At 42.3% G+C, this 27,973-nt stretch overlaps 17 protein-coding genes across 17 annotated transcripts; 10 read left to right on the top strand and 7 right to left on the bottom strand. All coding sequences in view use genetic code 12, as the record gives it.

The window, feature by feature from the left end:
* Positions 1-97: 97 nt before the first annotated feature.
* On the top strand, positions 98-2,932 carry UTP21 (rRNA-processing protein; the record flags this gene model as incomplete). The annotated part of the gene is made up of 1 exon (XM_001487298.1): positions 98-2,932. The coding sequence occupies one exon, from the start codon at positions 98-100 to the stop codon at positions 2,930-2,932; it is 2,835 nt and encodes a 944-aa protein (XP_001487348.2).
* Positions 2,933-3,087: 155 nt separating this feature from the next.
* Positions 3,088-6,111, top strand: PGUG_00724 (uncharacterized protein; the record flags this gene model as incomplete). The annotated part of the gene is made up of 1 exon (XM_001487297.1): positions 3,088-6,111. One exon carries the CDS (start codon positions 3,088-3,090, stop codon positions 6,109-6,111), a length of 3,024 nt encoding a protein of 1,007 aa, XP_001487347.2.
* A 98-nt stretch (positions 6,112-6,209) lies between these two features.
* On the top strand, positions 6,210-7,583 carry RXT3 (Rxt3p; the record flags this gene model as incomplete). The annotated part of the gene is made up of 1 exon (XM_001487296.1): positions 6,210-7,583. The coding sequence occupies one exon, from the start codon at positions 6,210-6,212 to the stop codon at positions 7,581-7,583; it is 1,374 nt and encodes a 457-aa protein (XP_001487346.2).
* Positions 7,584-7,853: 270 nt separating this feature from the next.
* On the top strand, positions 7,854-8,654 carry PGUG_00722 (uncharacterized protein; the record flags this gene model as incomplete). Its single annotated transcript, XM_001487295.1, has 1 exon — positions 7,854-8,654. One exon carries the CDS (start codon positions 7,854-7,856, stop codon positions 8,652-8,654), a length of 801 nt encoding a protein of 266 aa, XP_001487345.2.
* Positions 8,655-8,694: 40 nt separating this feature from the next.
* Positions 8,695-9,108, bottom strand: PGUG_00721 (uncharacterized protein; the record flags this gene model as incomplete). Its single annotated transcript, XM_001487294.1, has 1 exon — positions 8,695-9,108. The coding sequence occupies one exon, from the start codon at positions 9,106-9,108 to the stop codon at positions 8,695-8,697; it is 414 nt and encodes a 137-aa protein (XP_001487344.2).
* A 321-nt stretch (positions 9,109-9,429) lies between these two features.
* On the top strand, positions 9,430-10,494 carry PGUG_00720 (uncharacterized protein; the record flags this gene model as incomplete). Its single annotated transcript, XM_001487293.1, has 1 exon — positions 9,430-10,494. The coding sequence occupies one exon, from the start codon at positions 9,430-9,432 to the stop codon at positions 10,492-10,494; it is 1,065 nt and encodes a 354-aa protein (XP_001487343.2).
* A 497-nt stretch (positions 10,495-10,991) lies between these two features.
* PGUG_00719 (60S ribosomal protein eL31) lies at positions 10,992-11,204 on the top strand (the record flags this gene model as incomplete). Its single annotated transcript, XM_001487292.1, has 1 exon — positions 10,992-11,204. The coding sequence occupies one exon, from the start codon at positions 10,992-10,994 to the stop codon at positions 11,202-11,204; it is 213 nt and encodes a 70-aa protein (XP_001487342.1).
* Positions 11,205-11,973: 769 nt separating this feature from the next.
* On the top strand, positions 11,974-15,453 carry PEX6 (AAA family ATPase peroxin 6; the record flags this gene model as incomplete). The annotated part of the gene is made up of 1 exon (XM_001487291.1): positions 11,974-15,453. One exon carries the CDS (start codon positions 11,974-11,976, stop codon positions 15,451-15,453), a length of 3,480 nt encoding a protein of 1,159 aa, XP_001487341.2.
* A 17-nt stretch (positions 15,454-15,470) lies between these two features.
* MDJ2 (Mdj2p) lies at positions 15,471-15,905 on the bottom strand (the record flags this gene model as incomplete). Its single annotated transcript, XM_001487290.1, has 1 exon — positions 15,471-15,905. The coding sequence occupies one exon, from the start codon at positions 15,903-15,905 to the stop codon at positions 15,471-15,473; it is 435 nt and encodes a 144-aa protein (XP_001487340.2).
* A 506-nt stretch (positions 15,906-16,411) lies between these two features.
* Positions 16,412-17,926, top strand: CDC19 (pyruvate kinase; the record flags this gene model as incomplete). Its single annotated transcript, XM_001487289.1, has 1 exon — positions 16,412-17,926. One exon carries the CDS (start codon positions 16,412-16,414, stop codon positions 17,924-17,926), a length of 1,515 nt encoding a protein of 504 aa, XP_001487339.1.
* A 24-nt stretch (positions 17,927-17,950) lies between these two features.
* On the top strand, positions 17,951-18,895 carry COQ5 (2-hexaprenyl-6-methoxy-1,4-benzoquinone methyltransferase; the record flags this gene model as incomplete). The annotated part of the gene is made up of 1 exon (XM_001487288.1): positions 17,951-18,895. The coding sequence occupies one exon, from the start codon at positions 17,951-17,953 to the stop codon at positions 18,893-18,895; it is 945 nt and encodes a 314-aa protein (XP_001487338.2).
* A 36-nt stretch (positions 18,896-18,931) lies between these two features.
* MED1 (Med1p) lies at positions 18,932-20,623 on the bottom strand (the record flags this gene model as incomplete). Its single annotated transcript, XM_001487287.1, has 1 exon — positions 18,932-20,623. One exon carries the CDS (start codon positions 20,621-20,623, stop codon positions 18,932-18,934), a length of 1,692 nt encoding a protein of 563 aa, XP_001487337.2.
* A 270-nt stretch (positions 20,624-20,893) lies between these two features.
* GCD7 (translation initiation factor eIF2B subunit beta) lies at positions 20,894-21,760 on the top strand (the record flags this gene model as incomplete). Its single annotated transcript, XM_001487286.1, has 1 exon — positions 20,894-21,760. One exon carries the CDS (start codon positions 20,894-20,896, stop codon positions 21,758-21,760), a length of 867 nt encoding a protein of 288 aa, XP_001487336.2.
* A 335-nt stretch (positions 21,761-22,095) lies between these two features.
* SDS22 (type 1 protein phosphatase-activating protein) lies at positions 22,096-23,220 on the bottom strand (the record flags this gene model as incomplete). The annotated part of the gene is made up of 1 exon (XM_001487285.1): positions 22,096-23,220. The coding sequence occupies one exon, from the start codon at positions 23,218-23,220 to the stop codon at positions 22,096-22,098; it is 1,125 nt and encodes a 374-aa protein (XP_001487335.1).
* A 329-nt stretch (positions 23,221-23,549) lies between these two features.
* ACP12 (acyl carrier protein) lies at positions 23,550-23,894 on the bottom strand (the record flags this gene model as incomplete). The annotated part of the gene is made up of 1 exon (XM_001487284.1): positions 23,550-23,894. The coding sequence occupies one exon, from the start codon at positions 23,892-23,894 to the stop codon at positions 23,550-23,552; it is 345 nt and encodes a 114-aa protein (XP_001487334.1).
* A 171-nt stretch (positions 23,895-24,065) lies between these two features.
* Positions 24,066-26,189, bottom strand: PGUG_00710 (uncharacterized protein; the record flags this gene model as incomplete). The annotated part of the gene is made up of 1 exon (XM_001487283.1): positions 24,066-26,189. The coding sequence occupies one exon, from the start codon at positions 26,187-26,189 to the stop codon at positions 24,066-24,068; it is 2,124 nt and encodes a 707-aa protein (XP_001487333.2).
* Positions 26,190-26,253: 64 nt separating this feature from the next.
* On the bottom strand, positions 26,254-27,135 carry PGUG_00709 (uncharacterized protein; the record flags this gene model as incomplete). The annotated part of the gene is made up of 1 exon (XM_001487282.1): positions 26,254-27,135. The coding sequence occupies one exon, from the start codon at positions 27,133-27,135 to the stop codon at positions 26,254-26,256; it is 882 nt and encodes a 293-aa protein (XP_001487332.2).
* Between the last annotated feature and the right edge of the window lie 838 nt (positions 27,136-27,973).

The following is a 27,973-nucleotide window of genomic DNA, read 5'->3' as shown; positions in this document are numbered from 1 at the left end:
CGAACATAGAACACAATTGTGTATCTAGTACCAATCTTAATACCCCATCTTCTCTGGCGGTTGGTATCATCCTGCAGATAACCCAATTTTTTCAGTGATGAGATGCGATGCGAATACTACAATTTTCATGCCTACCATAGATAAGAAGAGAAAGGTAGACGTGCCCTCTGAAAGCCGCCAGCGAGCCTCGAGGATATTCAGCCCATTCAGAGTTGTGGGCTGCGTTTCCAATGACACCCCTTTTTCTTTGGGTACGCTTGGATCAACCTTCTATATTGTCACATCTGTTGGTCGTTCTTTCCAAATTTACGACGCTGCCACCCTTCATTTGCTCTTTGTATCCCAGACACAGACGAGCTCCAAGATAACTTGTCTTGCCACGCATTTCCACTACGTTTTCGCTGCATATGGTTCGAGAATTGGCATTTTTAAACGAGGGAGACTCGAACATACAATTGAATGTCCTTCCGACGTCTCCATCAGCCATCTCTTGTGCTTTGGAGAGTACCTTGTTGCTACTTCCACCTGTGGCAAAGTATTCGTATACAAGAGACAACTGGAGAAATATGCCACTGAATTGCACACAACGCTCACGGCCATCAACTCAGATTTTGAAGGTGATATTGTTGGATTGGTTCATCCACCAACATATTTGAACAAAATCGTTGTAGCTACCACCAACCACTTGTTTCTTTTCAACATTCGTACCGGCAAGCTATTGTACAAGACATCGAGTGAACAAATTCAAGGTCCCATATCCAGCATAGAAACTGCTCCAGCGCTTGATATAATGGCCGTAGGAACTTCTACAGGAAACGTTCATTTGTTCCACTTGAAGAAAGCTAAAACCATTGGCCCGTTGATCAAAGCTGGTGACTCCAAAGTGGCTGCTATTTCATTCAGAACCGATCGGTCGCACCATCTCGTGGCTGGGTTGACCAATGGTGATTTATACTTCTATGACTTGGAAAAACAAAGCCGTGTACACACTCTCCACGGTGCCCACAAGCAAGTGTATGGTGGAGTTTCGAATGTCAAATTCTTGAATGGACAGCCCATAGTTGTCACAAATGGTGCTGACAACCAGTTGAAGGAATATGTGTTTGATCCTTCACTTTCCACATCTTCTTCGTCCATTGTGTCACCTCCTCGTCATTTAAGGTCTCGAGGTGGCCATTCGGCGCCCCCAATTGCCATTGAGTTTCCTCAGGAGAACAAATCACATTTTCTCTTGAGTGCATCTCGCGACAGGTCTTTCTGGAGCTTTTCATTAAGAAAAGATGCTCAGGCGCAAGAATTGTCTCAAAGACTCCCCAAAGGAGAAAACGGCAAGCGAATTGCAGGTCCGGTCTCCTCAATGAAGGAAAAGTTCCCGGAAATTGTTTGCATCTCTTCGTCCCAAGCTCGCGAAGGTGAGTGGGAGAACGTCATCACAGGTCATAAAGATGAGACTTTTGCTCGAACCTGGAACTCTCGGAGCAAACGTGTAGGTAGACACAGTTTGGAGACCATTGACAATGGTATCGTCAAGTCGGTGTGTATTTCACAGTGTGGAAACTTTGGACTTGTTGGGTCTTCGCAAGGTGGAATTGGCGTCTACAACTTGCAGTCGGGACTTCTTCGTAAGAGATACGTTTTGCATCGTAATGCTGCAGTTACTGGACTTGCAATCGACGGCATGAACAGAAATATGGTCAGTTGTGGTTTGGATGGTATCGTTGGTTTCTACGATTTCACCAACCTGAAGTACCTTGGAAAATTACAGCTTGATGCACCTATAACATTCATGGCATATCACAAGTCGTCAGACTTGGTTGCTTGTGCCCTAGATGATCTTTCAATTGTCATCATCGATACCGTAACTCAAAAAGTGATAAGAGTCTTGTATGGCCACACCAATAGAATTACAAGTCTTGACTTTTCACCCAACGGCAGATGGATAGTACTGGCTGCCTTGGATGCAACCATGCGAACGTGGGATCTTCCTACCGGTGGTTGTATCGATGGTATAAGATTACCAAGTGTGGTAACTGCCGTCAAATTTTCTCCAATTGGAGACTACATTGCAACCGCACATGTTTCCGGTAACGGGGTTTCTCTCTGGACAAATAAGGCACAGTTTAAGACTGTGTCGGCACGACATCTAACCGAGGACGAATTTGCAACCACATTGCTACCCAATGCATCTGGCCATGGTGGGTCCACACTTCTCGATGGTGCATTTGAAGATGACGAGGAAACCGAAATTGCAATGGATTCTTATAAATCGAAAGACCAGATTGAAAACATGACGACTTTGTATCTCGGTTCCAGAGGCAAGTATAGCACGGTACTTCATTTGGACAATATTAAGCAGCGTAACAAGCCAAAGGAAACAGCACAAAAGCCCAAACAGGCTCCATTTTTCTTGTCGCTTTCAGCTGGTCAGGTTGGAGATCAGGCTCGTGAAAATGAGCTCGGCAGCGAAGAACAAGCTCCCAAGGAAGGAGACGAGGACGAAGCAGATAGTAGGTTACTCAAGCTTAAAGAAAATGGCAAGCACAATTTCGAGTCCCGCTTCACCCAACTTTTACGAGCCGGCAGTAAACAGAAAGATTACCGTGAGTTTCTTGAATACTTGGTGGAATGTTCTCCTGCTACCATCGACCTTGAAGTTCGTTCGTTGAATTCTTTCGCACCGCTTGAAGAAATGACAAGTTTCATGGAGGCCATGATCCAAGGTCTTGAATCCAAAACCAACTTTGATATGATTGAATCCATCGTATCTATATTCTTGAGGATTCATGGTGATGTTATTGTCAATCATCCAATGGAAAAGACACTTCAGGATACCGTTCAGCGCTGGAATGAGAAGAACCAACAAATGGCTGTAACCTTGGATTCACAAGTCAAGTATTGCGCTGGGGTTATCAGCTTTTTGTCTACAGTTTAAAGGTCAGGTACGACCCACTTAGCCTCTCTATAATGCAAGAATTGAGTACATAAATCTCTCTTCTGGTTCCCTTTAGGCCTTATTCGGTTCGCAGCCATTGGCGTGTATACAAACCTGCGATAGTAAATGCGTCAAAAGGATCTTGAAACTGTATTATGAATATAGATGTTCTCATACCAGATGATAAACTCCATCTACCACAGGGCCTGGTTGTGACATCAGGAGCACAATTTGCCTCTAATTTATACATAGGATTGGCAAATGGAAGTCTATCGGTGCTAAAAGTCAACGAAAGAGAAGCCGAACCGAACCCTGTTTTTAAGACTATCCGAGGTTCTAAATCTTTCAATGAAGTAAAGCAACAATTTTCCAGAAAGTCCGATACACATTCATTAATACTCGACACCACGTTCCGTAATACTACCGGAGATAATCGTCCAATTGAAAAAATTGAGTGTTTTCAGCTCGAATCGTCAGGTCCACTTTATGTTCTCATATCAAAGACGGACAGTATACGATTATTTGAAAGAGTTGACTCACATTTGAACTTGATTCAGGAACTAAGTGAAGTGAAGCCATGCTACGATTCCTGTCTTTTTCGGGCCCCTAAAGGTCAGCTATACTTGCTTGCAGCCGTGAAGAAGAAAATAATCGTTTTCACCATAACTTCAAAAGGCCACAACAAGATACAGGTACAGCTTCACAAAGAGATAACTGTCAAGGAGAGAATAAAGCGAATTGTTGCTACTCAAGATGAAATACTCATGGAGCTTGTGAACGACTATAAGATTCTCAATGCCAACTTTCAGATTTCATCCCTTCCTGTGAACGAAGCAGACCTTCAAAATTTTGCCCTGGCTTCTTCATTCAGCTACTTTAGCCTCTCAAATTCAGGACCTCAGTCATTCGTGCTTCCCATAAAGAACTCGAAGTTTTTGCTTATGAAGGAACAACAAACGGCACTTTTAGACATCAAAGGCAAAAGTTTCAGTCCCTCATTAATGAAGTCAGCGCCAATCCCCGTATCAATAACCTTCATTTCCCCCTCATATGCGCTACTTGTATATCCAAAAAAGATGGAGGTAGTGGAAATATATACTGGTGAAGTGATTCAGACCTATAACCATCAAGCGAATTCAAATTCGATACTAACGACTCGCTTTAACGACACCTTGATCTTCGCCACTGGTAACGACATTTTAAGCTTTTCGATAACTGACCAAGATAGCCAATTGAAGCAGTACCAGATAATAGCGCACTCTCCCTCACTGGTTCACAAATCAGACCCCAAGAGTGATGTGAGATTGCTAAGCATAATGAGAGCAATTCAGCTTTTAAAGTCAGGTTACGAGTTCCAAAGTCCTACTTCTCAACCTCTGTATTCAAAAGAGGTTCTATTACGCATACGACAATTATACAGCTTGCGAGCGAAAATCGTCTTTAAGCTGTACCACCGATACCACGAGTCACTTGTTGATATTGGGTCGGAATGGGTATTAAACTACAAGGACATACTTAGCTTGTTCCCCAACTTTCTCAACGGTGGTGACCATAGTGGAGACTCAGAGAAAGATGATGATAACACTTTGAAACTGATAACCTTGCAAGAGCTCTCAAAGAGCAAGGAGTTTGGCTCTCAAACAGGAGAGTCAGGCACTGAGCAGGAAGGACCACAAGGAGATACTCGAAGTAGGGAATCCCTCATGTTGAAAAAGTTCACGAAGGCAGTGAACAATTTAATCATCTACCTCACAGATCAAAGACGTATAGTGCTTACATTTTTGAACGATTCGAGTGCTAAGATTGACTGGAAAGGAGTCAGCTTAGTTCCCGAAGATTTATTTGGAGAAGAAAGCGCTAGTGAACTTCAAAAAGCAGCCGTTGCCATTGATACGTCGTTGTTTCTTTGCTATTTCCACTTGAAGCCGATGCTTTTGGGCCCACTTCTACGTCTTCCGAACAATTTTTGCAACTCAAAGGTCGTCAATGAATGTTTGATTAGTGGGTTACACGAACATAACGCAAACCCTGTTTTCATTAAGGAGCTTCTTGACTTTTATTTTACGAGAAACTTACATAGAGAGGCATTGGAGATGCTCCACGACTTGGCACACAAGGATATCACCGACCATGAAGATCAATTTGACGAGTTTTTGAATGGTCCTTCATTGACAATACAGTACCTTCAGAAACTCACTAATCTGGAGCTAGATCTCATCTTTGTATTTGCTTGTTGGGTTTTAAAGGAGAACTCTGATGACATGATGGAGAATGGAAGGTTGATCTTCATGAACGATACCTTTGAATGTGAGAGTTATGACAATTTTAAGGTCCTTGAGTTTCTTACCGGAGGGAATGGCATGTTTCACAATGACCTTCTTGCTATTCGCTACCTCGAATGGCTCCTCAGCGAGACCGATATACTTGACAGCAAAGAAAACAAAAATCATATGATAGCGAAGTTTCAAACCAAATTATGCCTACTTTACTTGGATGTGCTATACAATGATTTTGATCAAGAGGTTTACGACAAGCTTTACAAGTTCTTACAGAAATCTTCCCTGTATGAGCCATGGACGATTCTCAAACGTATAAAAACGACGGATGACCGGTACTTGAGACTCACAGTCTTCATATACAAACTACTTGGGGAGCATGACAAGGCTGTTGACGTTCTATTTGGTCAGCTCAATGATTTTGAGAGTGCTATGCATTATGCTGCAGATATTCATCAGATGCATTCAACCGAGGAGCCTCAATCTGGCAACAATGAAGAACTAGGAAAAAGGCTTCTTTTCAAGTTACTCGAAGATCTCCTTATGGACTATCGCGAGAATATGGACAAGATCGAATGTCTACTTGAACTTCATGGTTCGAAGATGTCAGCATTGCACATTCTTGCGTCACTTCCATCTCTGTTCCCACTCGCCCGTCTTTCAACTTTTTTGAGGACACACTTGCTAAGATTAAAACAAACTTCACAAGATTCAAGCTTACAGTCTCAATTGAACAAGGTGGGAATGATTAAAATTCAGCATGAACTTGCAACCACTGAGGGAAAAGCATACAAGATAAATTCTGGAAAACAGCCATGTGCCATCTGCCGAAAAAAGTTAGGATATGGTGTCTTCACGATAGACTCAAACGAACATATAGTACATTACAGTTGCTATAAGTAGCACCCGGATGGCCATTTTATCGTTTCCATACATTTATATATTCCTGCATAATGTCCCACATGTAAACGGGTGTTGAACGTTTACGCTACACTTTCAACATGTCTGAGACTGCCAACGACAACCATGGCATTGGTTCGGCCCAAAGTCATCCACCCTTACCGAATTTATCAAGCAATGCTCCAGGAAGCGAAAATACGATGAAAAGTACCGATACTGTGCTTAGCGATGAGCTACCAACATCTCAACTGGTTCCACGCGTGAGCAACTCAGAAGAGAAGCACAGCAAACTGCCCAAGTTTCAAGCAGTTTTTCCCGCAATGCCACCATTAGGCACTAATTTAAACGATGTAAGCGTCAAAAATGAACGAGCTAATGATCACACAAAGAAGGGAAACGACACCGACCGCTCAGAAAGTGTCGCTACACACCACCATCACCATCACCATCATCATTACCACCACACCCATCATCGCCCGAACCATTCACAACATTCAGTGGCTACTGCTCCAGAGCAAAATCTGGGCAACACAGTGTCTTCCTTGGCCACGGCAGAACGCAAAGATGAAGCGCCATCTCCTTCAAAACGAGAAGAAGTACACGCTTCTGAAACTTCTGTCAACAAGAAAAAGAGCCTGTACAGCCCATTCAAGGCACACAAACCCACGCTTGACAAAAGCTCAATTGTGCAACTTGTTGAAGAATTGTTCCCTCAACGCAAAGTCCTCGGTAAAATTGTTTACAACCCCACTACAACGTGGGAAACGCTTCAGATTGCGCAATTGACCGGTTTGAGACCGGAACATTATGAGGAGTTTGAAATAATCAGGTCTCGTTTCATTACTCAACAACAAGAACAGTCGTATTTCACGGACCGAGTAAGATACATTCCCATGATCCCTCAGCTTCCACAAGAATACATCAACAGCCTCCTAGAGATCAAGATTCCCTACACTCATGTTATAGCATTCTTGCAAAACTTGGATGAGGGCAATGTAGCTGAAGATAGGTTATTGTGGGGTGGAGTGGGAGGTATATATACTGATGACTCCGACATACTACATGTATTGGCACATCAAGGGTTCTTCGATAACACCATCGATCTCAGTGAGTGGAACGACAGCTGGACGATGCAACAGCCAGTACCAGAAGATTTCAAAGGTGATATTTCGGTTACCGTACTTCTTCTTCCCCCTTTACCTGCCTACCACGGATTCTACGCCAACGATATCAACTCACGAACCTGGTCAGGTCCCAATATCCACAACGGGCTCTCCATTGCCTTGTTTAATGTTGAATGGGGAGCACCAGGGACGTGCTACATGGACCAAAATATTGTGAAACGATTGCGGAACGAGATGAGTTACGATAGAGAACAAAAAAGGGAACTAAAGAAACGGGAATGGTCCTTTGATCACGACTATTACAATAAGGTCAAGAGAAAGACTGCTGAAACCGAAGTCACCGAACCCTAGTCTATGTAAATGTATTAAACGAAGGGCAACAGAGCCACAGAAATCACCTTACATAATTTTCTTCGCATATTTCTTAGTGGGGTATGAGGCAGGACCGCATCGCAACGCCATTATTCACACTAAATATATTCACTCTGAGAAACTCGGGTTGAGCGGGATCAGCCAATATATGTCCCAGCTTGTGTAACCTCTTCGATTCAAGTTGCGAAGACTTGAAACCTGGTGAATTTTTGTACTAGTTTTGTGTTTTCGTTTAAGCAATAGATTCCTATGCCAGAACAAGACATATCCCATTCACCCCAACGAAGTAAAGATCAGTCCAGAACCAAAAAGAATAGAAGAAGCAAAGTAAACACGTTGCTTAAGCGAGCGACTAGCGAGTGGGGTAATTTTTGGGCCCGAATACGTTCGTTATCAGAAGTTGTGTTTGCTCCCGACGGAAGTTTCGACGAACTTTTCGAAACCAGTGACTCTGAAGGGGCGTTTGAGCGTTTGACAAAGGTGAGTAAGGCGTACACCTCGGCCGAAGAAGCATTTTTGCAGGAATATCGAAAGCACAAGAGTCTAGAAAAAATGTACGAGCATCACCAACAGGGCAACGATGAGATACGGTCATCCACGACCATGGGGTCTGAGTCTCCAGTTGGTCAAGATGTGGGATTGCTGATACTGAAGCGGGTCGGCAGCGATAACCAAGAAGCTGGAAGTACTGCGGTTGAAAGCACCAATTATGACGAGCTTGATGTTTGTAAGCTTCGAGAGCAGATGGAACAAGACAAGCAAGAACCCTTGTCGTCTGGTGACTGTTTGGGTGAAAAGCTCTGGAAATACAGGCGCAATATTTGGTTGACGCCAACAAAGAGCGAAGAAGATATTGAAGATCATATTGTGGAACAATCGTTATCGCATCTACCACGAGAAGCTCTTCCAAAAGTATACACCAACCTTGTTGATCGGGGCCGTGTATTGAGACAGGATAGATATGTTAATTTGGAAGATCTTACCAAGATCATTAATGCTGGATGGATAGCAGAAGAGAAATGGGAACGAGCAGCTAAAGGTCTACCATAGAATTTGTCATACATAGCATTTTAATTTGCATCGATTTCCCTTATTTACGTACTAGCTCCATAGTAAGCTCGAATATTCTAAGCTCTTGATCTATCAACTCCGCCCGTCGCTGCATCTCATCCACAATCGTTTTGTCATCGTCATACTGTAACTTTTTATTACTTCGTTCGATAAGCCGTTGAAGCCGTGACTTTACATTCATAAGCTCTTCAAAACTCATGGCTATATCATTGTTTAGCTGTCTGTCTATCTCTTTATCAAGCTCGTGAATAGTGGCTATTTTGTCTAGTAATGGCGGAGCACTTACTCCCATCTCGTTGGAGTTGGCTTGCACTATAGCTTGAAGCGTCTTCCTTAGCTGATCCACAAGTATCTTGGATTCATGAGCATGCTTCTGTTGTTTTCTTTTAGCTAGCTGAACCAATTCCAGATGAGGTACCAGATTCTCGGTCATTGGACCAAGAAACGAGCGAAGGTGTTGTAACGGTTGATTCCCACAAAATGTTTAACACTTGATTCCCCACAAAATACCCGGTGTATGGATCTACAATCTTTCACCACTATCTGCAAAATCACTGAGTAAAAAGTGGCCAAACACTAAACTGTGCCACCTGATTTTCAACAAATAGCCACCCAAGCCTCGGCCTAGACCCTCGTGCTTGCTACTTATCGTCTAAGCCTTACCTTCTAAGCCATATAATATGGCCTGCATATACACCAGATATAGCGAGGAACCAAAGAATCAGTATATGAATGGACGTTTATTAAAGGCACAATGGAGTTGCCGTTATTGAATTCTTCATTGTTTGCCAGGGCACCACCTTCCAGTATTGTAAACTTCACTTTGGACCAGCTAAATGCTGATATAGATGCCCAGAAACCGTTATCTTCGTTGATTGATCTTACATACCATCTTCTCCAAGATCCACTGGTGGGGCTGGAGAATAAACTCAAGTTGTGGAAAATTCGCTTGACGCTTCTTTTGTTTGGAAATATGTTACCTGTGGCAAAGAGAGAAGCAGTGAACTTGAATAATGCTCTCTATGACCTGGAAAATCAAAGCATTACGGAAACAAATACACCTAAAGTGAATCCTCTTCCCAAGAATAATAATGGATTGATAGACCATGAGCTCCTAGTGTTAATATTGCGTCTCAAGTCCACCCCCAACATGAATTTGGTCAATGAATTCTACAAGCTCAGTTATCAGTTGCGGTTGCGCTCGTCTCTGGCAGATCGAGAAACGCTTTTGTGGCGATTGTCCAGAATAAGTTTCGACGTGGTTGTTGTTCTTGTGGTCAACAAGGCATATTCGACGCTTGTAAACCTTTTGGGTTCAATACTACATGAATTGAAGCTTACTAAGAAGGGCGATCATTATACTAAGCATGCTTCCAATGTCACACTATTATGGATAATAGCCGGCTGTCTTCTAAAGCTTTCAACTACCAAAGGCTCTACCTATCTTGATGAGATAACGAAGGTGTATGGCACTTATTACGATGGTCTTTTAGACTCAACTAAGGAAGCATTACTGATGGTATTGTCTGAAGTTGCACCTCTAATTCAAAACAGTAAACCACCACTTGAAGACCATCAATATGACGTCTCACTCGAACAATTGGGACGATTTATACAAGATGGTTCCATCACTAGCCGTACTATATGCTCACTTTTAGGCATATGGGACCTACAATATTGTTACAGATTTCAATTAAAAGATGCAAAACTTGTTGCGGACGAAATTAAAGGTGGGATGAACAACAGCATCAACTTAGCAGAGAGAAAGGTGGAGAAGATGTGGAGTTCGAATTATTCACGAGTGTATGGACTCGAATGAACTGCACGGTGCGAGGGCTCAACCCTTCTCTATCACGTGTCGCACCAAACAATTTTACACCAGCGGAAGTCCTGGTATATACACGTCCGCGAACTGTGAGAAAAAATTGAAAAATTGGCCTTACCAAGCGACAAATACATTAGACAAGATGGCTTTGCAGGACACCGTTACTCGTGAATACACCATTAACTTGCACAAGAGAGTATGTATAATCTGAAACTGAGACTGTAGTTCCTTAATCAACATTATGGTGGATATCCAATGAACTTTGTTCCATTGAAACCGACTATATTCAAGATTCAGACACGTTGAAGACTTATAAAGAGTTGATTATATGACCAGAGTGATACAGTAGATGGCATAGTACCATTGGATAATATGTACTGATGAGGAATACGAAGATTATGAATTTATACTAACTTTAGTTACATGGAGTTCACTTCAAAAAGAGAGCCCCAAAGGCTGTCAAGGAGATCAAGAAGTTCGCTACTTTGCACATGAGAACTACTGATGTCAGATTGGACCCTAAATTGAACGTTGCTTTGTGGAAGAGAGGTGTGCAAGGTGTTCCATACAGAATGAGATTGAGAATCTCTAGAAAGAGAAACGACGAGGAGGATGCCAAGGAGAAGTTGTTCGCTCTCGTTGAGCCAGTCCATGTTGCTTCCGTCAAGGGTTTGCACACCACTGTTGTTGAGGATGACGAATAAGTGGTGAGGTGTACGAGTAACTAGCAATACATATATAATAGCTGGAAACTGTAATTGAGGTACGCGAGAAACAAAAGAGTTAAAAAGAAACAAAGCAAATGGAGAGGCAACTCAGATGGTGTATGATACACGTAATAGACGAGAGAAGGGCTGAAGACTAGCACATAGCGGCCTACACAGAATCATTTACATGCAAGTATTCTAATCAGTGTAACTATGACAAAATACCAATCATCGACCAACACGGTATCAAGACGATACCGCACTTAAATGGCCTCTATATGGTATAAACAAATAGTTTTTCATCATTTAAGAATACATGAAACATGTATACTGAAGAAAGGCTCTGTATTCTAGGTTTTAAATTTTTCATCGAGGCCGGGTAACCTTTTGCGAAACTTGAGAAGATGAATTCAGAACACCTCAAGTCGGTCTGTAATGCTTTAAGACCTATATTCTGGACTTTTCCAAGTCACAAGCGAAACTAATATCGGTAGCATTTGTACGGGGGAGTTACATATCCCTTTTTAGTAAGCGTTGATGAAGGTTGCAAAGTTGCAACCGTGTTCAAGAAAGATATCCATATCCCTTCAGAGTCTCGCAAAAACGGCCAAAATTGCTTTCACAACCTTTTCTTACTCTTCATACATCTGTCTCGCCTTTCTCTCCTATCTTATGCTTGTCCATCGCCTTAGTGTTTTGTATCCTGCACAAAGCACTTCCCCACAAAAGCCGAGGTCCTCCACTTCACTCTGGATACATTTCGTTGATGCCTTCTGCGCTTCCACAGATTGCAATGGAAGACCACAACCAGAAGCTGTATTCAACAACTGCAAATGTTCACTTCATCAATGACCCCACCTTCAATCGATATGATGCTTTGCATGTTTCCATGGAACTATTTGTTCGACTTTTTCCAGATTCGGAGCGTGAACAGACAACCGGAAGTCATGAAAATGGTCAACAAATAGGCTACAAAGGCGACATTGAAGACCGATTCGTGGCTGTGAAACTCTTGGGTGCACCTGACTACTTTGATACGTACAAATTATATCGAGTCAGTGCTGTTGAACATGATGCTCCAACATCCAATTCGGTGATTTTTGTCAATAATTCAACATTGTCACGTTTTGATCAGCAAATCACAGTCTCACTGTGTGTGGTAATGTCTGTACCGCCTTCATCGATTATACCATTATCATCGGTATTCGTTTCAGTTCCTTCTTCGGTGTACAAAATCTTGTCTAATATTTCAACCATAACCCTCCGTTCCAAACTTATCACAGAGTTTTTGCGAGGAAGCTCAGGCGTGGTGAATTCTGGGGATGTAATAAGGGATATAAATGGCCAGATCATTCTTTCTGAACCTGTCTCTCATGGCCGTATAGATGCTGAGACGAAAGTGGTACTTGTGAGCCTGGACCATTCTAACGAGGTGGCCGAACCAGCTGAAAGAATTGAGGTAGATACTGAGGAACCTGAGAATGAAACTGCTCTGGATTCCGATATCATCGACCTTTCAAGTTATCTCACAAACTCAATGCATTTGGAGTCCAAGCCGTCTACAAACCACCACTTTCAAGCACGTCCTTTGCCTGCACCGGTGGAAACTCCCACCTGGAAGAAAGACGATCCGGAATTGAATGTTTATGTTACCGCTAAAGCCATGACTAAACTTGGGTTTCCTGTCTTTGACGGTGATCTCGTTAATTTACACCATGCATCTCACACCACGATTGTCAAAGTGCATTCCTTTATCGAGCCAAATAACTTCAGTACCTCGTTCATTTACTTGTCGCCAATTCTTTTTATAAACCTCGGCCTTAAAATTGACGAAAAAATCTACTTTGAGCCTTTGCAGGCAGCCACGGCGGATCAGAGATTGTCAGACGTTATACCTGTTGCGCAATCGGTTACCATTTCTAGAGTGCTATCTCCAATCACTATGGATAAAACATACCAAACTCATTTCTTCGGGGGACTTAAATCTGTCTTTAATGAACACCAAAAATGCGTTAGAATGGGAGACTTGGTTCCTGTGCTCATTGATACAGTTCTTGCTAAAACTATGTTCGACACATTGAAAACCTCAAAGCAAGAAGACGAAAATAATGGTGCTGAAGATTCTGGAATCGTACCGACGGGAGACACCGATGCTGTTGCTTGGTTTAAGATTGTGGAAGTGGACGGTGATCAAAGCGCTGATAAGCAGCTTATCATTGATCCAACAAAAACCCGATTAATATCGTCTGGCATCGAGTACATTTCTCCTCCTGGAAACGAAACGAGTTACTGGTACAACTACTTGAACTTGCCTCGCATATTCAGCTACAACTCTGTCATATCCAATGATAATACAGTGTTCAAATATGCAGTTGAGCTCAAAAAGATACTTCTGACATGCATTGAATCTAATTCTAAGGTCAATTTGAGGACTACAGTCTTACTCAATTCCATGACGAGAGGACTCGGTAAAGCGACTTTAGTTCGCAGCTTGGCCATCGACTTGGGGCTCAATTTGATCGAGCTAGACTGCTTAGACCTCATTAACCCGGGGGCTGAGTTGAAAACTATTGGAACGTTAACCGCCAAAATAGAAAAGACCTTGGCCAATGATCAACGTGATGAACCATTCCACGTCCTTTTCTTGAAACATATCGAGATGCTTTGTGTTCAAACCAATGAGAACGAGCAGGGCGCAAGTATGAACACCTCTCTTTCACTAAAAGTTATACAAGTTCTCGATAGACTTTTTGATGCTCATCGCAATTTAGTGATTGTCATGAGCTGCAATGATGTCGAAAAGTTAAGTGACAGCGTACGACTGATGGTGAAATTCCAAATTGACCTTGGAGTGCCAACAGAAGCCGAACGTCAGGAAATATTCAGGTTTTTGATTCAAAACGAACTAGAGAAGGCAGACCATACAATTTATGAGCTGTACGAACTAGTTGAGAATTCTGCCACCACATTTGATTTCGCTCTGGTAAACTTTAGGAAGCGGAAAGACGTCAAGTTTCAAACTCTTGCTTTGCAATCTGCCGGTTTGACCCCACGAGACTTGATATCAATCGTAAAGAAGGCTAAGCAAATTGCTATCAAGAGGATTAACAAGTTGGCTAAGTCGACGAAAACTTCTGTCGACCAATTGGTACTTATTTCATCGGGTGGGTTCATTGAATGGATCCCTGAAGATTTCAATAAGGCCATCAACGAGGCTAGGAACGAGTTCAGTGACTCTATAGGAGCCCCTCGTATACCCAATGTCAAGTGGGAAGACATCGGTGGCTTGGACTTGGTCAAAGATGAAATCTTAGATACCATTGATATGCCTTTAAAGCACCCAGAATTGTTCAGCAATGGGGTCAAGAAAAGAAGTGGTATTTTGTTTTATGGTCCTCCTGGTACCGGTAAGACATTGTTGGCCAAAGCAATAGCCACCAACTTTTCTTTGAATTTTTTCAGTGTAAAAGGTCCTGAGCTTTTAAACATGTATATTGGAGAGTCAGAAGCTAATGTTCGCCGAGTATTTCAAAGAGCTAGAGACGCTAAACCATGTGTCATATTTTTCGACGAATTGGATTCTGTTGCACCTAAAAGAGGTAACCAGGGAGATTCTGGAGGAGTTATGGACAGAATTGTGTCGCAATTATTGGCTGAGTTAGACGGTATGAGCGGTGGAGGAGAGAATGGAGGAGATGGAGTTTTCGTTGTTGGAGCGACAAATCGACCTGATTTGTTGGATGAAGCATTATTACGGCCCGGGAGGTTTGATAAAATGTTATATTTGGGGATTTCCGATACAGATGACAAGCAGGCAAAGATCATGGAAGCACTTACCAGGAAGTTCAATTTGGCTGATAATGTCAACTTGTATGACATTGCTGCTAAATATTCTTTTACTTATACCGGAGCAGATTTCTATGCGCTTTGCTCGGATGCTATGTTGAATGCTATGACAAGAATTGCAGGAGAAGCTGACAAAAAGATCAAGGTACTTAATCGTGAACGGAAATCTCTTGGTCAGGAAGAAGTATCGACCAGATGGTGGTTTGATAATGTTGCAACCAAAGACGATACAAATGTCATTGTTACCATGGAAGATTTTATAAAGTCGCAGCTGGACTTATCACCATCTGTGAGTGCTGAAGAATTGCAGCATTATCTTCGGGTACGGGAGAATTTTGAAGGAGGTAAGGAAAAGGCCAAAGAGTCTAGTCAACTAAACGGCATCTCAAATGGCCATTAAAATAAATGTATCAACGATCATCTTCGAAACATGTAACCATCCTCTAAAACCTGCTTTGCTTGATTTATCTTCTGGGCCAAGTACTTGCTCCCATGCTTGTCTGGGTGGTTCATTACCATCAATTTACGATATCGCTCTTTTAACATTGCTCTATCAAATTTGATTATATCGTCTCCCTCTATACCCATAATCAAAAGTGCTTCTCGCTCGGTCATTTTGTCATCGAATCCTGCCCTTGGGTACCGCTGGCGCAATAATTTATGTATATCTTCATGCTGGTGAGGTTTGCCATTGTAGGTGGAAGGCAGTGACAGAGATGTGAGCTTGATGTTATTTAGCGATGCTATTATCTGGGGAGTGAGTAGGATGTACTTTCTGTATGCAGAAACGGTAGATTTCGTGAATAAGGCTGCCACAGTGACCCCAATCCCGACAAGAATGGGAACCACCATGAATGTGAGTAGCGATTGGTGAAATCTGATTTAACATATGGGTGACTGGGTGTTGAAAATCACCAGTTGCGGTGTGGTGGGTGCGTACAAGGAACGTGGCTAATTGTGCTGATTTGGTGGCTGAAAGAACAATTGGGGCAAAACACGGTGTCAAGTAATGAAGCATTCAATTATTGGGCCATATCAAGGAATTGAAAAATTTTTCGATATGCGATAACCGCCTTATCAAAGTCCGACACCGAGCGCGCTATGAGAAGAGCCGACGGTAGCCGTGGTTCAATGAATCATATACATCCTCATCACCTATGCACTATTTAGTAGTAAAAAAGCGTAGTATATGGTTCACGACATAGAGATTTCTGTCGTCAAGTTTATCTATGACACCACCTGTTTGTTCCCGCTGCCCCGTTCCACCGGCTCGGGGCACTCCGTCGGAACACACACGACCGGCTGCGAGGTTAAAAGTTGTCAACTGATTTTATTTTCCTTCATTCTGCTGTTGTAATATGTCCCACGCTGCTTTAACTTGGCTTACCTGCCTCAACACCACTGAGACTCCAGACAAAGTGCTCCGTCGTTCCTCAATTATCGGTACCATTGGTCCTAAGACCAACTCTGCCGAAGTGATGGTCAAGTTGAGAAAAGCCGGTCTTAACATTGTGAGAATGAACTTCTCTCATGGATCGCACGAGTATCACCAGTCGGTCATTGACAACGCCAGAAAGTCGGAGGAGTTGTATCCTGGTAGACCATTGGCCATTGCCTTGGATACCAAGGGTCCTGAGATCCGTACTGGTACCACCGTGGGAGAGAAGGATTACCCAATTCTTCCAAACCACGAAATGATTATCACTACTGACGATGAGTACGCGAAGAAATGTGACGACAAAATCATGTACGTCGACTACAAGAACATTACTAAGGTCATCGAGACTGGAAAGATCATATATGTAGATGATGGTGTGCTTTCGTTTGAAGTTGCTGAAGTTGTTGACTCCAAGACCTTGAAGGTCAGATCTGTCAATGCCGGTTCCATCTCGTCTCACAAGGGTGTCAACCTCCCTGGCACCGACGTTGATCTTCCTGCTCTTTCTGAAAAGGACAAGAACGATATCAGATTCGGTGTCAAGAACGGCGTCCACATGATCTTCGCTTCGTTTATTCGTTCCGGAGACGATATCAAGGCCATTCGTGAAGTCCTTGGTGAAGATGGAAAGGATATTCAGATCATTGCCAAGATCGAGAACCAACAAGGTGTGAACAACTTTGATGATATCCTTGCCGAGACCGACGGTGTCATGGTGGCCAGAGGTGACTTGGGTATTGAGATTCCAGCTCCTCAAGTGTTCGTCGTTCAAAAGCAGTTGATTGCCAAATGTAACTTGGCTGCTAAGCCTGTAATTTGTGCTACCCAAATGTTGGAGTCCATGACCTACAACCCAAGACCAACCAGAGCCGAAGTCAGTGACGTCGGTAACGCTATCTTGGATGGTGCTGACTGTGTCATGTTGTCTGGTGAAACTGCCAAGGGTAACTACCCATTTGAGGCCGTCTCGATGATGCACAACACTGCTATCATTGCTGAAAAGGCTATTGCTTACCAGCCATTGCACAATGAAATCAGAGCTTTGGCCAAGAAACCTACTCCTACCACCGAAACTTGTGCAATTGCTGCTGTTTCCGCTGCCTACGAGCAAGATGCCAAGGCCATTGTCGTCTTATCTACTTCTGGTTTGACTTCAAGACTCGTGTCCAAATACAAGCCTAATGTTCCAATTATGATGGTTACCAGAAACGAGAGAGCTGCTAGGTATTGTCACTTGTACAGAGGTGTCTACCCCTTCGTGTACACTAAGGGTAAGGTTGAAAACTGGCAAGAGGATGTAGAGAACAGATTGAGATGGGCTGTTTCGGAAGCCATCGATTTGGGTATTATCAAGAAGGGCGACTCAATTGTTACTATTCAAGGATGGACTAGAGGCTCTGGTCACTCCAACACCGTCAGAGTCGTTCAAGCTTAGATCTTTTAATTTAGGACTTTCAATATGAAATCTTATGTAATCGTCGGACCCTATTCTCATGAGATTTTGGTGCTCGCAAGTTTCTCTTCAATGTCTTTGCTACAGACCTCAATGGGGCCACGGGCCGTCCGCCGTCCCGTCTTGTCGATGGTAGGGCTTCTCCGTAGAAGATACAGTGACGATACAACTCATTTTGGTTTCAAGACTGTGAACAAAGAGGAAAAGGAAAAAATGGTGAAGGGTGTGTTCTCATCCGTGGCCTCCAAGTATGATGTGATGAATGATGCCATGTCGTTTGGCATACATAGATTATGGAAGAACCACTTTATCAACAGAATTGATGCGGGTATGCGTCCCGGAGCTAGCAGACCACTTGATTTTCTCGATGTGGCTGGTGGAACCGGTGATATCGCTTTCGGTTTATTGGATCATGCCAAAAACGCTCATCATGATACTCAGTCTACGATGACTATTGCAGATATCAATCCAGATATGCTTGCTGAGGGACAATTACGGTACCAAAAGTCAAAATGGAACGATGGAAGTGACAGAGTGAAATTCCTCGTTCAAAATGGTGAGACTATGGAAGAAATCCCTGATAATTCCAAAGACGTATACACGATAGCATTTGGAATCAGAAACTTCACCAACATTCAAGCAGGGCTTAACACCGCTTACCGTGTATTGAGACCTGGTGGAATATTTGCTTGCTTGGAGTTTTCTCATGTTGACAACCCACTCTTGTCTCAAGTGTACCAAGCCTACTCCTTCTCCATGATTCCGATGATGGGTCAACTTATCGCCGACGATAGAGACTCATACCAGTATTTGGTGGAGAGCATTAGGAGATTTCCAAAGCAAGAAGAGTTCAAGGGCATGATCGAGTCTGCTGGTTTCTATGTTCCTGAACTGGGTTACGAAAACTTGACATTTGGTGTGGCCGCTATTCACATCGGTGTCAAGCTCTAATACTGTAAATAATATACAAACTTACGGCTCCATCATTCATTCTAATAAGTATTTGAAACTTCGTTTGATATCCTCAGAAACATTCAATGCTCTCACGAACTTTTCCATTGGGGCATCGTCGATTTCCATATCACCTCCCTTTTGTGACAAGAAGGCATTCCCATTCAGTACACTGAATTGTTTCTCCAAAGTATTTCCTTCATCATCGATCGAACCTGTGATAGTGATTTGGAGGCTAAGACTTGTAAGATCAATTTCCTCAAAAGTCACACTCAAGCCTTTTTTGATTGAAGCACTCTCTCCAGCATCTTCAGCCATGACAGATTCCAAATCAAGGTTTTCGGAAGGTTGCATATGGTGGGAAAAATTACTATTGTCGGTCACAGCATTTAGTCCCAAGAGTTCTTGATCCGTGATATCATTAGGAAGCTGTAATGTATCGATAAGCTTTTGTTTTGCATCGTCATTTAATCCTCCATTTTGCAACCCAGTTGCTGCTGATGATATGCAAGAGTATGATTCCTCGTTGAACAGCACTAGAAGGTTTTGAACGAATAAAAATGTTCTTGCGAGTGACAACAATTTCGGTATCACCTTCAATGACTTGATTTCTACCACTTTGGCAGGAATAAAACGGTACGGAAGGTCTGAAACAACACGAGTATCCACGAAAGTGCCATTTTCAAGGCTGATGTTACCGTGGAAACTGTCATGATTATTCAATGCTGTGAAAGCTGCGCTCGATGTTGAACCCTCATCTGCGACAACTGCCTCCAAAAGTTCAACTATTTGGAGCGGAAGATGGATCGACTCATTAAACTCAAGGCATAGGATCCACGGAGAGGAATCTTCGTCCACCTTAGTATCATTGTTGGCAAACTCAAGGTCCAACTTGCTTCCATCTGGCAACGGCCATTTTAAAGAATCATTCAAATATTCGTTCAGGCTTGTAGAAGGTTTGACACGCAACAAAGCATAGTAGTTCTTTCCAAATGCAGGGGTCGCACTTTCTGGTGCTTTATGATGGTTTATGTATCGCCAATCTTGCCAAAAATGTAAGAAGACTCCCAATAGAAGATCAGTTTCATTATTCAATGCGACTCTTCCCACGCTTCCCACATAACCATTTTGCAGCTCCCATGTTGCATCTCTTTCTTTTTCATACTCATGAATGGCTTTCAAAACCAATGCCAACTTGTCTATGTACAAGAAAAGGTCGGGTCCAGCTCCTGATGATTTGTCCAAGTCAGCCATATAGGCTAAGTTTCTGGGAAACTTCCCAAGCTTGTCATCGGCAAAACTCGACAAAAGTATCTTTTCGGGATTCGCACTCTTGCCAAGGAAGGATTCGTTGTTTTGAGAAAAATTAACTTCAATTCGGCTTGTGTCGCCAGAATTTATGATTTTATAATAATTTCCAACCTTAGCATCGCCTTGGTGGTTTGCCAGAGAAAGCGAAATACGAAGAATTTTCGTGTCCGTAAGGATATCTATATCGAGAAGTATCAACGATCCCGCAATTGAAAGCCTCTTGAATTTCATGCGTTCCTTGTTATTATCAACAAGTGGCTCCCCCACAATATGAGTGTATGCATCTTCATCAAGAAAAGTGTCAAAGTTGAGCATTTCAGCCAACCTCAGTATTAACGATGCTGAAGCACCAAAAGAGTCAGCTTCTTTGTATAGCATCCATAAGCATTTCTCTAGCCCTTCATTGAACACATTCATTACCTGTGAAGAGATTTGAAAACGCTCGCGAGTGCGAAATAGTCAACATGTTTTGCACCCAAAAAAAAACCCCGAGGTCAATTGAATCCCGCTCAATTTGAGAACGATACAGTCACCTACAATCATAATTTAAGCTTTACCCAACATCTACGAACTACAACTTAAACCTTCCGAAGTGATGGAAATCTGTTGTACTGCACATAAGCACATCTCTATTTTCTGATGAGCCTTCTTGTCTGACAGCTTGATTTTCTCCATACGTTATCCAAAATGTCAACACCCGATGTTGCTATAGGGCCGGAAATACAAAAGTTAGTGGACCCTTTCGTTCTCAAGCTTAAAAGACACCAAATAGAAGGTGACAGAGAAATAGCCTTGGCGGTAGCACAGCTACTTATGCGAGTGATCTCAGCTGCTCGTTGGTCCGACCCCCATGACTTGATAGATTTGATTCGAAAGACTGGTAAGGTGATTATTGGTGCACGTTCAAAGGAAATAATTACTGGTAACATTATCAGACGTGTGCTTGCATTGATCAGGGATGAAATTGAAACTGACAATTCTGAGAGCACCCCAATGATGAGCTCCATGTTCAGTTTATTGTCAACGAATCTGAATAAAAAGCTGGCAGTGTCCCAAGTATCCAAAAAACAGAACAGTGATCTCAGGTCTATCATTATACATGGTATTCGAGATTTAGTAGATGAAATTTCGGCAGTGAACGAGAATCTCGAAACCATGGCATGGGATTTGATTCACGATAATGAAATTTTATTGACCCCTACGCCGTCATCTGATACAGTCTTGGAATTTCTCATCAAGGCGAGAGCTAAGAGAACGTTCACGGTGCTCGTAACTGAAAACTATCCCAATGACATTAAGAAAGCTCACAAGTTCGTCAAGGCATTGGTTGACAACAAAATAGACACAATTCTTGTTCCTGACTCGACTACGTTTGCAGTCATGTCTAGAGTAGGTAAGGTGATTGTGGGTTCCAAGTCGGTATTTGCCAACGGTGGTTGCATGTCAAATTCAGGTGTGGCCCAATGTCGTGGAATGTGCCAAGGAACACAAGACCCCGGTATTCGCTGTGGCTGGATTATACAAGTTATCGCCATTATATCCCTTCAGTCGTAATGATTTGATAGAGGTGGGGAACTCGGGGCAGGTGCTCAACTACGATGATTTCAAACTTGTTGACAATGTTGAATTGGTCTCAAATCAATTGGACGATTATATTCCTCCTGAGAATATCGACATCTACATCACAAACATAGGAGGCTTTGCTCCCTCCTTCATCTACAGAATTGTCCTTGACAATTACAAGACCGAAGATAATAATCTAGAATAGATACATCTCTGTGCTTTGGGTGTAGTTCGTTAGATCACTTCATTAATCGTATTTAATCTAATCGAGGAAATCTCGAATTATATCTGAACCGATTTCAACTCCACGCATTATAGTCTGAAATTTAACTTGTGACATAAGTAGCGTCAATCTTTGTCAATGATGAGCCAAGATTGAGGCGTATCTTTCTTCTATAAGCAGTTGGATTTTCACGTTGGATAGGGTTTCCTTCAAAATAGACGGTGTCCAACTCTGGAAGCTTTCCTAGTTCTCTGCGGATTTGTTCGAAATCTGAGATTTGGTTGTATGAACACCAGAAGTCTGTCAACTTTGTGAGATGACTCAAATTGTCGAGACTGGTGAGTTTGTTTGATGTCATGTCAAGAACTTGAAGATTCTTATTGTTGTCCAAGTTCTCAATTTTTGCGATACCATTGTGCGACAAGTAGAGTTCTTCCAAATTCACCAACATTTCCAACCCCTCGATCTTTGTGATCCGGTTTGATTGAATAGATAGTACTCTCAAATTAGTGAGGCTCGAAAGATTTTGAAGCTTATGTATGCGGTTCTTTCCTAGCCAGAGCTGGGTAAGAGATTGAAGTTGATGCAAGCCCTCATTAATCTCTTCTATCTTATTTCCACCCAATTCAAGGTTCTTCAAACTTTTGAGAGTGTCCAAGTTTTTGATTTCTCGAATTTTGTTTTGAACAAAGTACAAGTTCTCCAATTGCGTAAGTGCCTCGATATTTTTGATGTTCTTGATTTTATTGAACGAGAGATCTAGGCTCTTCAAATTGACAAGTTTACTTATATTGCTGGAAATGTGATTGATGCGGTTGTCGTAGAAGTCCAAATCCTCCATGGTGTCCGGTAAATCTTTAACGCCGGTCATTGACGTTACGAGGTTTTGTCGTAAGCAGAGTGACTGAAGCTTAGTAAAGCGAGCAAGATCCAAGTCATCCAAAGACTGGATCTTTAGATGAATTAAATCAATGTATTCAGAGTCAGAATTGTATTCTCGAGCCAAATCGCTGTCGGCTTCGATCTCCTGGACATCCGGATCTGGAACAACAGTACCAGGATACTCTACTGGTTCGCTTCTTTCGTTTTCGTCTTCTTCATCTTCCTCAAGTTCTTCATCAGTACCCGAGGACAATGCAGCATGTTCGAGTCTTTCAGCGGTACTGTCTACTGCTTCAGTATCGGCAGCACCACGGCGTTGTTCGTCACTGTTTTCGGCGGCAATCATCAATGAGGATTATACAAGGGTCGATTATTTAAAGAGTCGTCACGTGCGGCAATGAGGTATGGTCAGTGCAGTCAATGGTGCCGAATAAGTATTAGTCAAGCGTAGACAAAATATGAATAACAAGTTATAACTGCTTTCAGTGAAAATTCAATGGCTATGAGTTGTTGCAACTTGATTTTTAATTTTGGGCTTCTGGCTTTATTTTGGTCATTGCCTTTCATCAATACTAACTACATTTTCTAGCAAAGCTTATACATTGAGACCAAGGAAGCACCACAGACTTTTAGTCCATTGTTCCATGCTATCCTCGTCTTACTTATTTACATAGTTTATAACTTTCTCTCCTCTTCGTAGATGTAGTCGATGGCCTCTCCAACGGTCTTAATCTCGTCAGAGATCTTGTCAGGGATTTCCAAATCAAACTCCTCCTCTAAAGCAACAAGAGCTTCTACGGTGTCCAAGGAGTCCAAGCCCAAGTCCTTTTGGAAAGAAGCATTCAAGTCAAGTTTAGACTCTTGCAAGGCAGCGACGGTCTTCAACGCTTCAAAGGCACGGTTGGTAACCTCATCCTTTGAGATTGGAGGAGCAGCATAGAATCTAACTGGGGTCCATGCTCTGGTGACGACTGGAGTTCTAGCCAAAACACGGCTGCTACGCATAAAATTTCTCAACATGGTGATCGTGAATTGTGATTGTCCAGTAAATTTGATTTGAATCCCAATTGTAATCGTTGTGCGCACGACTATCCTGCAGAGTGCCGTTTTTAGTGGGTGCAAATTTCCTATAGTACGGACAATCTTGTTTTAATTCACATATGTAGTCAAACAAAGCTCTTCACCGCCACTTCATGGCCCCCTGTTTACCATGTTTCTCCAATTCAACGCAGTACGCTTTCCTCTACCAAAACTGAATCCGCTCATTGACGAGTTGTTAGTAGTCGAAGCTCTCTCGGAAGAGATTCCCGAAATGCCACTAGCGCTTGAGTTTGAAGATGATGCTCTACTGACAGTCTTGGTCAAGCGTGAACCGTTGGGAGGCTGGAAAGATGCTCCGTTGACACTTGACAGAGACCGCTTTTCAGCTAAGGTCAGCGAAAGTGATGGAGCGTAGGTACTCTGATGAGTACTTTGAGTAATACTTGCAGCATCGGAATCTGGGTTCAATTTCAACGCCTCAATCTCCTCCTTAAAGTTCTTCTTGAACAATTCAACTAAAGCGTCGTGTGAATTTCTCAACGACGGAGATGCAAGTTTGCCATGAAGTATTAAACAACGGTTCAAAATCATCGTCAAATCTGAGAAAGTACTCTTCAATAACCTGATCTTGTCCTTATACTCTTCCTTTTGGAAGCTTGGGTCTACGAAGAAAGTTCTGTATTGACCAACACCTCCATTAACTGGAGAGTCAACGGTACCGGCCAACTGTCTTGACAAGTCATTGAGCAGTGAGTTGATTTCTGTTTTTTCCTTGAATGCTATTCCAATGATACTTTCGAGCTGTACCAAGTCGTTATTCTTGTTGATAACAGTTCTGATGGCATTGTCTAATGGAGACAACTTCACCACCTTTGTGCTCTTAATGTCACTTCTGTTCATCAAGGTTGGGAAAGAAAGGTGTGTCTCATAGGTGGTTTCTTCTGTCCACATATCAAAAATGGATGTCGATCCAGGAATTTTTTTCATTGTGGTAAAGAATCTCAAATCCTTGTTACGAGCATATTGTCTCACACCAATGGACGTATTCAACAATTTCTCCGAAATTTCACTAACCGGTTCAACGGTGCTAACATGCAAGTACCGTCCTGTTTGAACCTTCTCTTTCAACTTAGAGGCTTCGGCATCGTCTGAAATGATTCTTGCTCCGGGATAAAGTCTTAGCAAACGTTCATGAATGGATGTAATATGCTCGAAGGGTAATCCCTCATAAATTTGCTCTTTTCCTCTAATGTTTGTTGGGAAGCCAGCGCCAATGAATGCTACTCTAAAGAAGGCGGGACTCAACTTGTCTGAAGATTCCAAATCCAAATACAACTTCGCCAATTTGTTGTGAACATAAGCGAAACTCTTCAAGTCATAAGTATGTTCGTTGTAGGAATCCAACAATTCATTGTATGTGTCAGTGGCTCTCTCCAAACTGTTTCCCTTGATGTAGTTGGTTGCAATCATCTTATAAAGCATTTCTTTTCTCTCAAACGATGTTTGTTGAGGAAATTTGGGTCTAAAACTTGGTGGAAGGATGACATTATGATCCCAACTAAATGTGGAGGCATAAAGCTCTAAACTCAAAGCAGCTTGGATATAATCGCCCTTGCTCAAATGGCCCTCGTACATGGTATTAATGAAAGAATTGAAGAGCTCTGGCTTGTTTGCATTTTTGAGGTAAGCATTGATATTCAACCTGTGGAATGTTCTGTCGTCTTCAAATTCGGGACCAACTGGAACACTATTCAAGTCGTTCAAAACCACCAAGAATCCAGCCAAACTCTCTATGAAGTTGTAAAACATGGAGAAAGCTTCATCTTCACGATCTAACCGGATAGTTGCCTTCAACAAGTCGATAAAGGCTTCTTGTTCAACAGGCGATGGCTTATAAGCGTTTCGATTATAGATGTCATGCAATCCAACGAGACACTCTCTTTCAACGTCAATGATGGAATCACTTAAAATGAACTCTGAAACGAGAATGGACCACAAGATCTTAACACTGACCCTTTGACATTCAGCATTCTTCTGCAAGGCAAATAGCATAAGATCCTGTAAGATGGCATAATCGTTGGAAATAAACTCAACCTGATACCCTCCGAATTTCGTCAAGTTAAATCTTAATTCATCTTCCTCTACAGCATCCCAAGCCAAGGAGTCCCATGCCTCATTGACCAAGAATGCAGCCCGATCTCTAACAGTTCCAGTCAATTGAATACAAGCTTTCTTAGGCACTTCTGAAAGATGTTCAACTGCGACTGGGGCCATGGTGCCTATTCTCAACAATGCCTTCAAATAGTTTCCCCAGATAACTCTGTCAAATTGTTCGGATTCATCGACAGGAGGTATATAGTGGCTCAAAAGCAATGGTCTCACGAGCTCCAATGCCGTCAAGCATCCTTCTGTGAGCGATTGCGTACAACGAAAGCCATTTGTCTTCGGGGAAGAATTTACCTCGCATTATCAACTTGGCCCCAGAAATAAGAGTTATGATGTCCTCTCCTTGGAAATTTTTTGCAAGATACTTGGATGGATCAAAGAAATCGTCAGGAATTTGAGTATTCAAAACCTCAACATAACCTTCATTTCCTGCGGTTGTTTTACCAATTTTTGCAATGAAAGTAAAGATGGTTGATAACTCAACCAAGATTTCAACAAGGACCTCGTCGTTCACAACCGAGTCAAGAGAGTGTTCTTGAAATGGATACTCTGATTGAAATAAGTAGGTAAACGTTCTTTTTGGCTTGAAGTACTCATTTCCTCTGGCAAATTTATTGTATCTGATGACCGTTCTTGCAATGGCAGGCAACAATTTACAAAGTGAGAAGCTCAAGTCAATATCGGATTGATCCTGCTTACTCAATGAGTTCCAAATAGTTGTACAAACCGCATTTAAAACGGTAGCTGCAAGTCTTGAAGCTTCAAAATCGAGAGGACCCAACAAAACTTCCATTGACCAAACAACAGACTTTGATATCAAGGTCTTTCTTGTAGCGGGATCTTCCACCAAAGCTGACAGGAACAAACGATTGATCAATAGGAGCTTACTGATAATGATCCTATGATCCTTGGAAGCAGTCGTCTTACGGTTGTGCAAAGCATCTTCGTCTGCGCCTAGTCCACGAGTTCCAACACAGTCAATAAGGTTCACAACGATGTCCAAAACTGCTTTATGTCCCAAGTGCTCCTCCAACGATAATCCATAATCAACCATGTCCAAAATTAGGACTTGGTCGCTGACCAATGTTGGAGATTGTGAAGAGAAGAAAGTATGCCACCGACTTGAACAAGGTATTCAATGCATGCTTATACTGTTACAATGTCCGACAAGCCTTCAACTGATACTATGGCAATTTTCAAAAGCATACAGCACCACACGAACACATCCGAACAGAGAAGCACGAAATTCCCAATTAGCTTCTGGCTCTACGAAAAATACCTCTGCTCGCTTTGTGTTAAAAGGAAAAGTGGCCACATTTGTGGGATATACTGTTTATACTTGGCAAAAAACCTGTTCATCAAGTACATGTACTGGTCTTGTTTGCCGAAAAGTGTATCGAGCAAATGAACAATAGCTTTAAAGTTATTGTCAAGTAGGATATCGATACCAGGAGTGGTTGGTTGTCTCGTAGCATAATCCACTATGGTGAAAAGTGAAGTAGTCAATTCAGGGAAGTATTTTAATAATTGAGAAAGATCCAACTTTGTAAATGAAACAAGGGACGCCGATAACTCGTCGACTCCTTTTGCACCCGCTTTGAAGAATCTCTCGTACAGAAACACATTATCAATAGACACATCAGAGTTGTAGACCTTTCCAATATACTCGGTAGATACTTCCACCTGTGCCATAGGCAAGTTGTAGGTTGAAATGATCTCAATGGTGTGGCTCTTCTTCTTGTTGAACTCAACTAATCTGTTACCCAATTTGTAGAGAAGCTTACCTTCACCACCAAGAACACCATTGACGTACAAAGAAAGAATAAATGTAGTCGTCCTTGGGAAGTTTTTTGGTTGGTGATTTGAAAGAACCCCAATTAACTTTGACCATT

The sequence above is a fragment of the Meyerozyma guilliermondii genome, genomic scaffold (genome assembly GCF_000149425.1).
Source record: "Meyerozyma guilliermondii ATCC 6260 scaffold_1 genomic scaffold, whole genome shotgun sequence".
Classification (NCBI taxonomy): Eukaryota; Fungi; Ascomycota; class Pichiomycetes; order Serinales; family Debaryomycetaceae; genus Meyerozyma; species Meyerozyma guilliermondii.
This window is presented reverse-complemented; position numbering and strand designations above follow the sequence as displayed.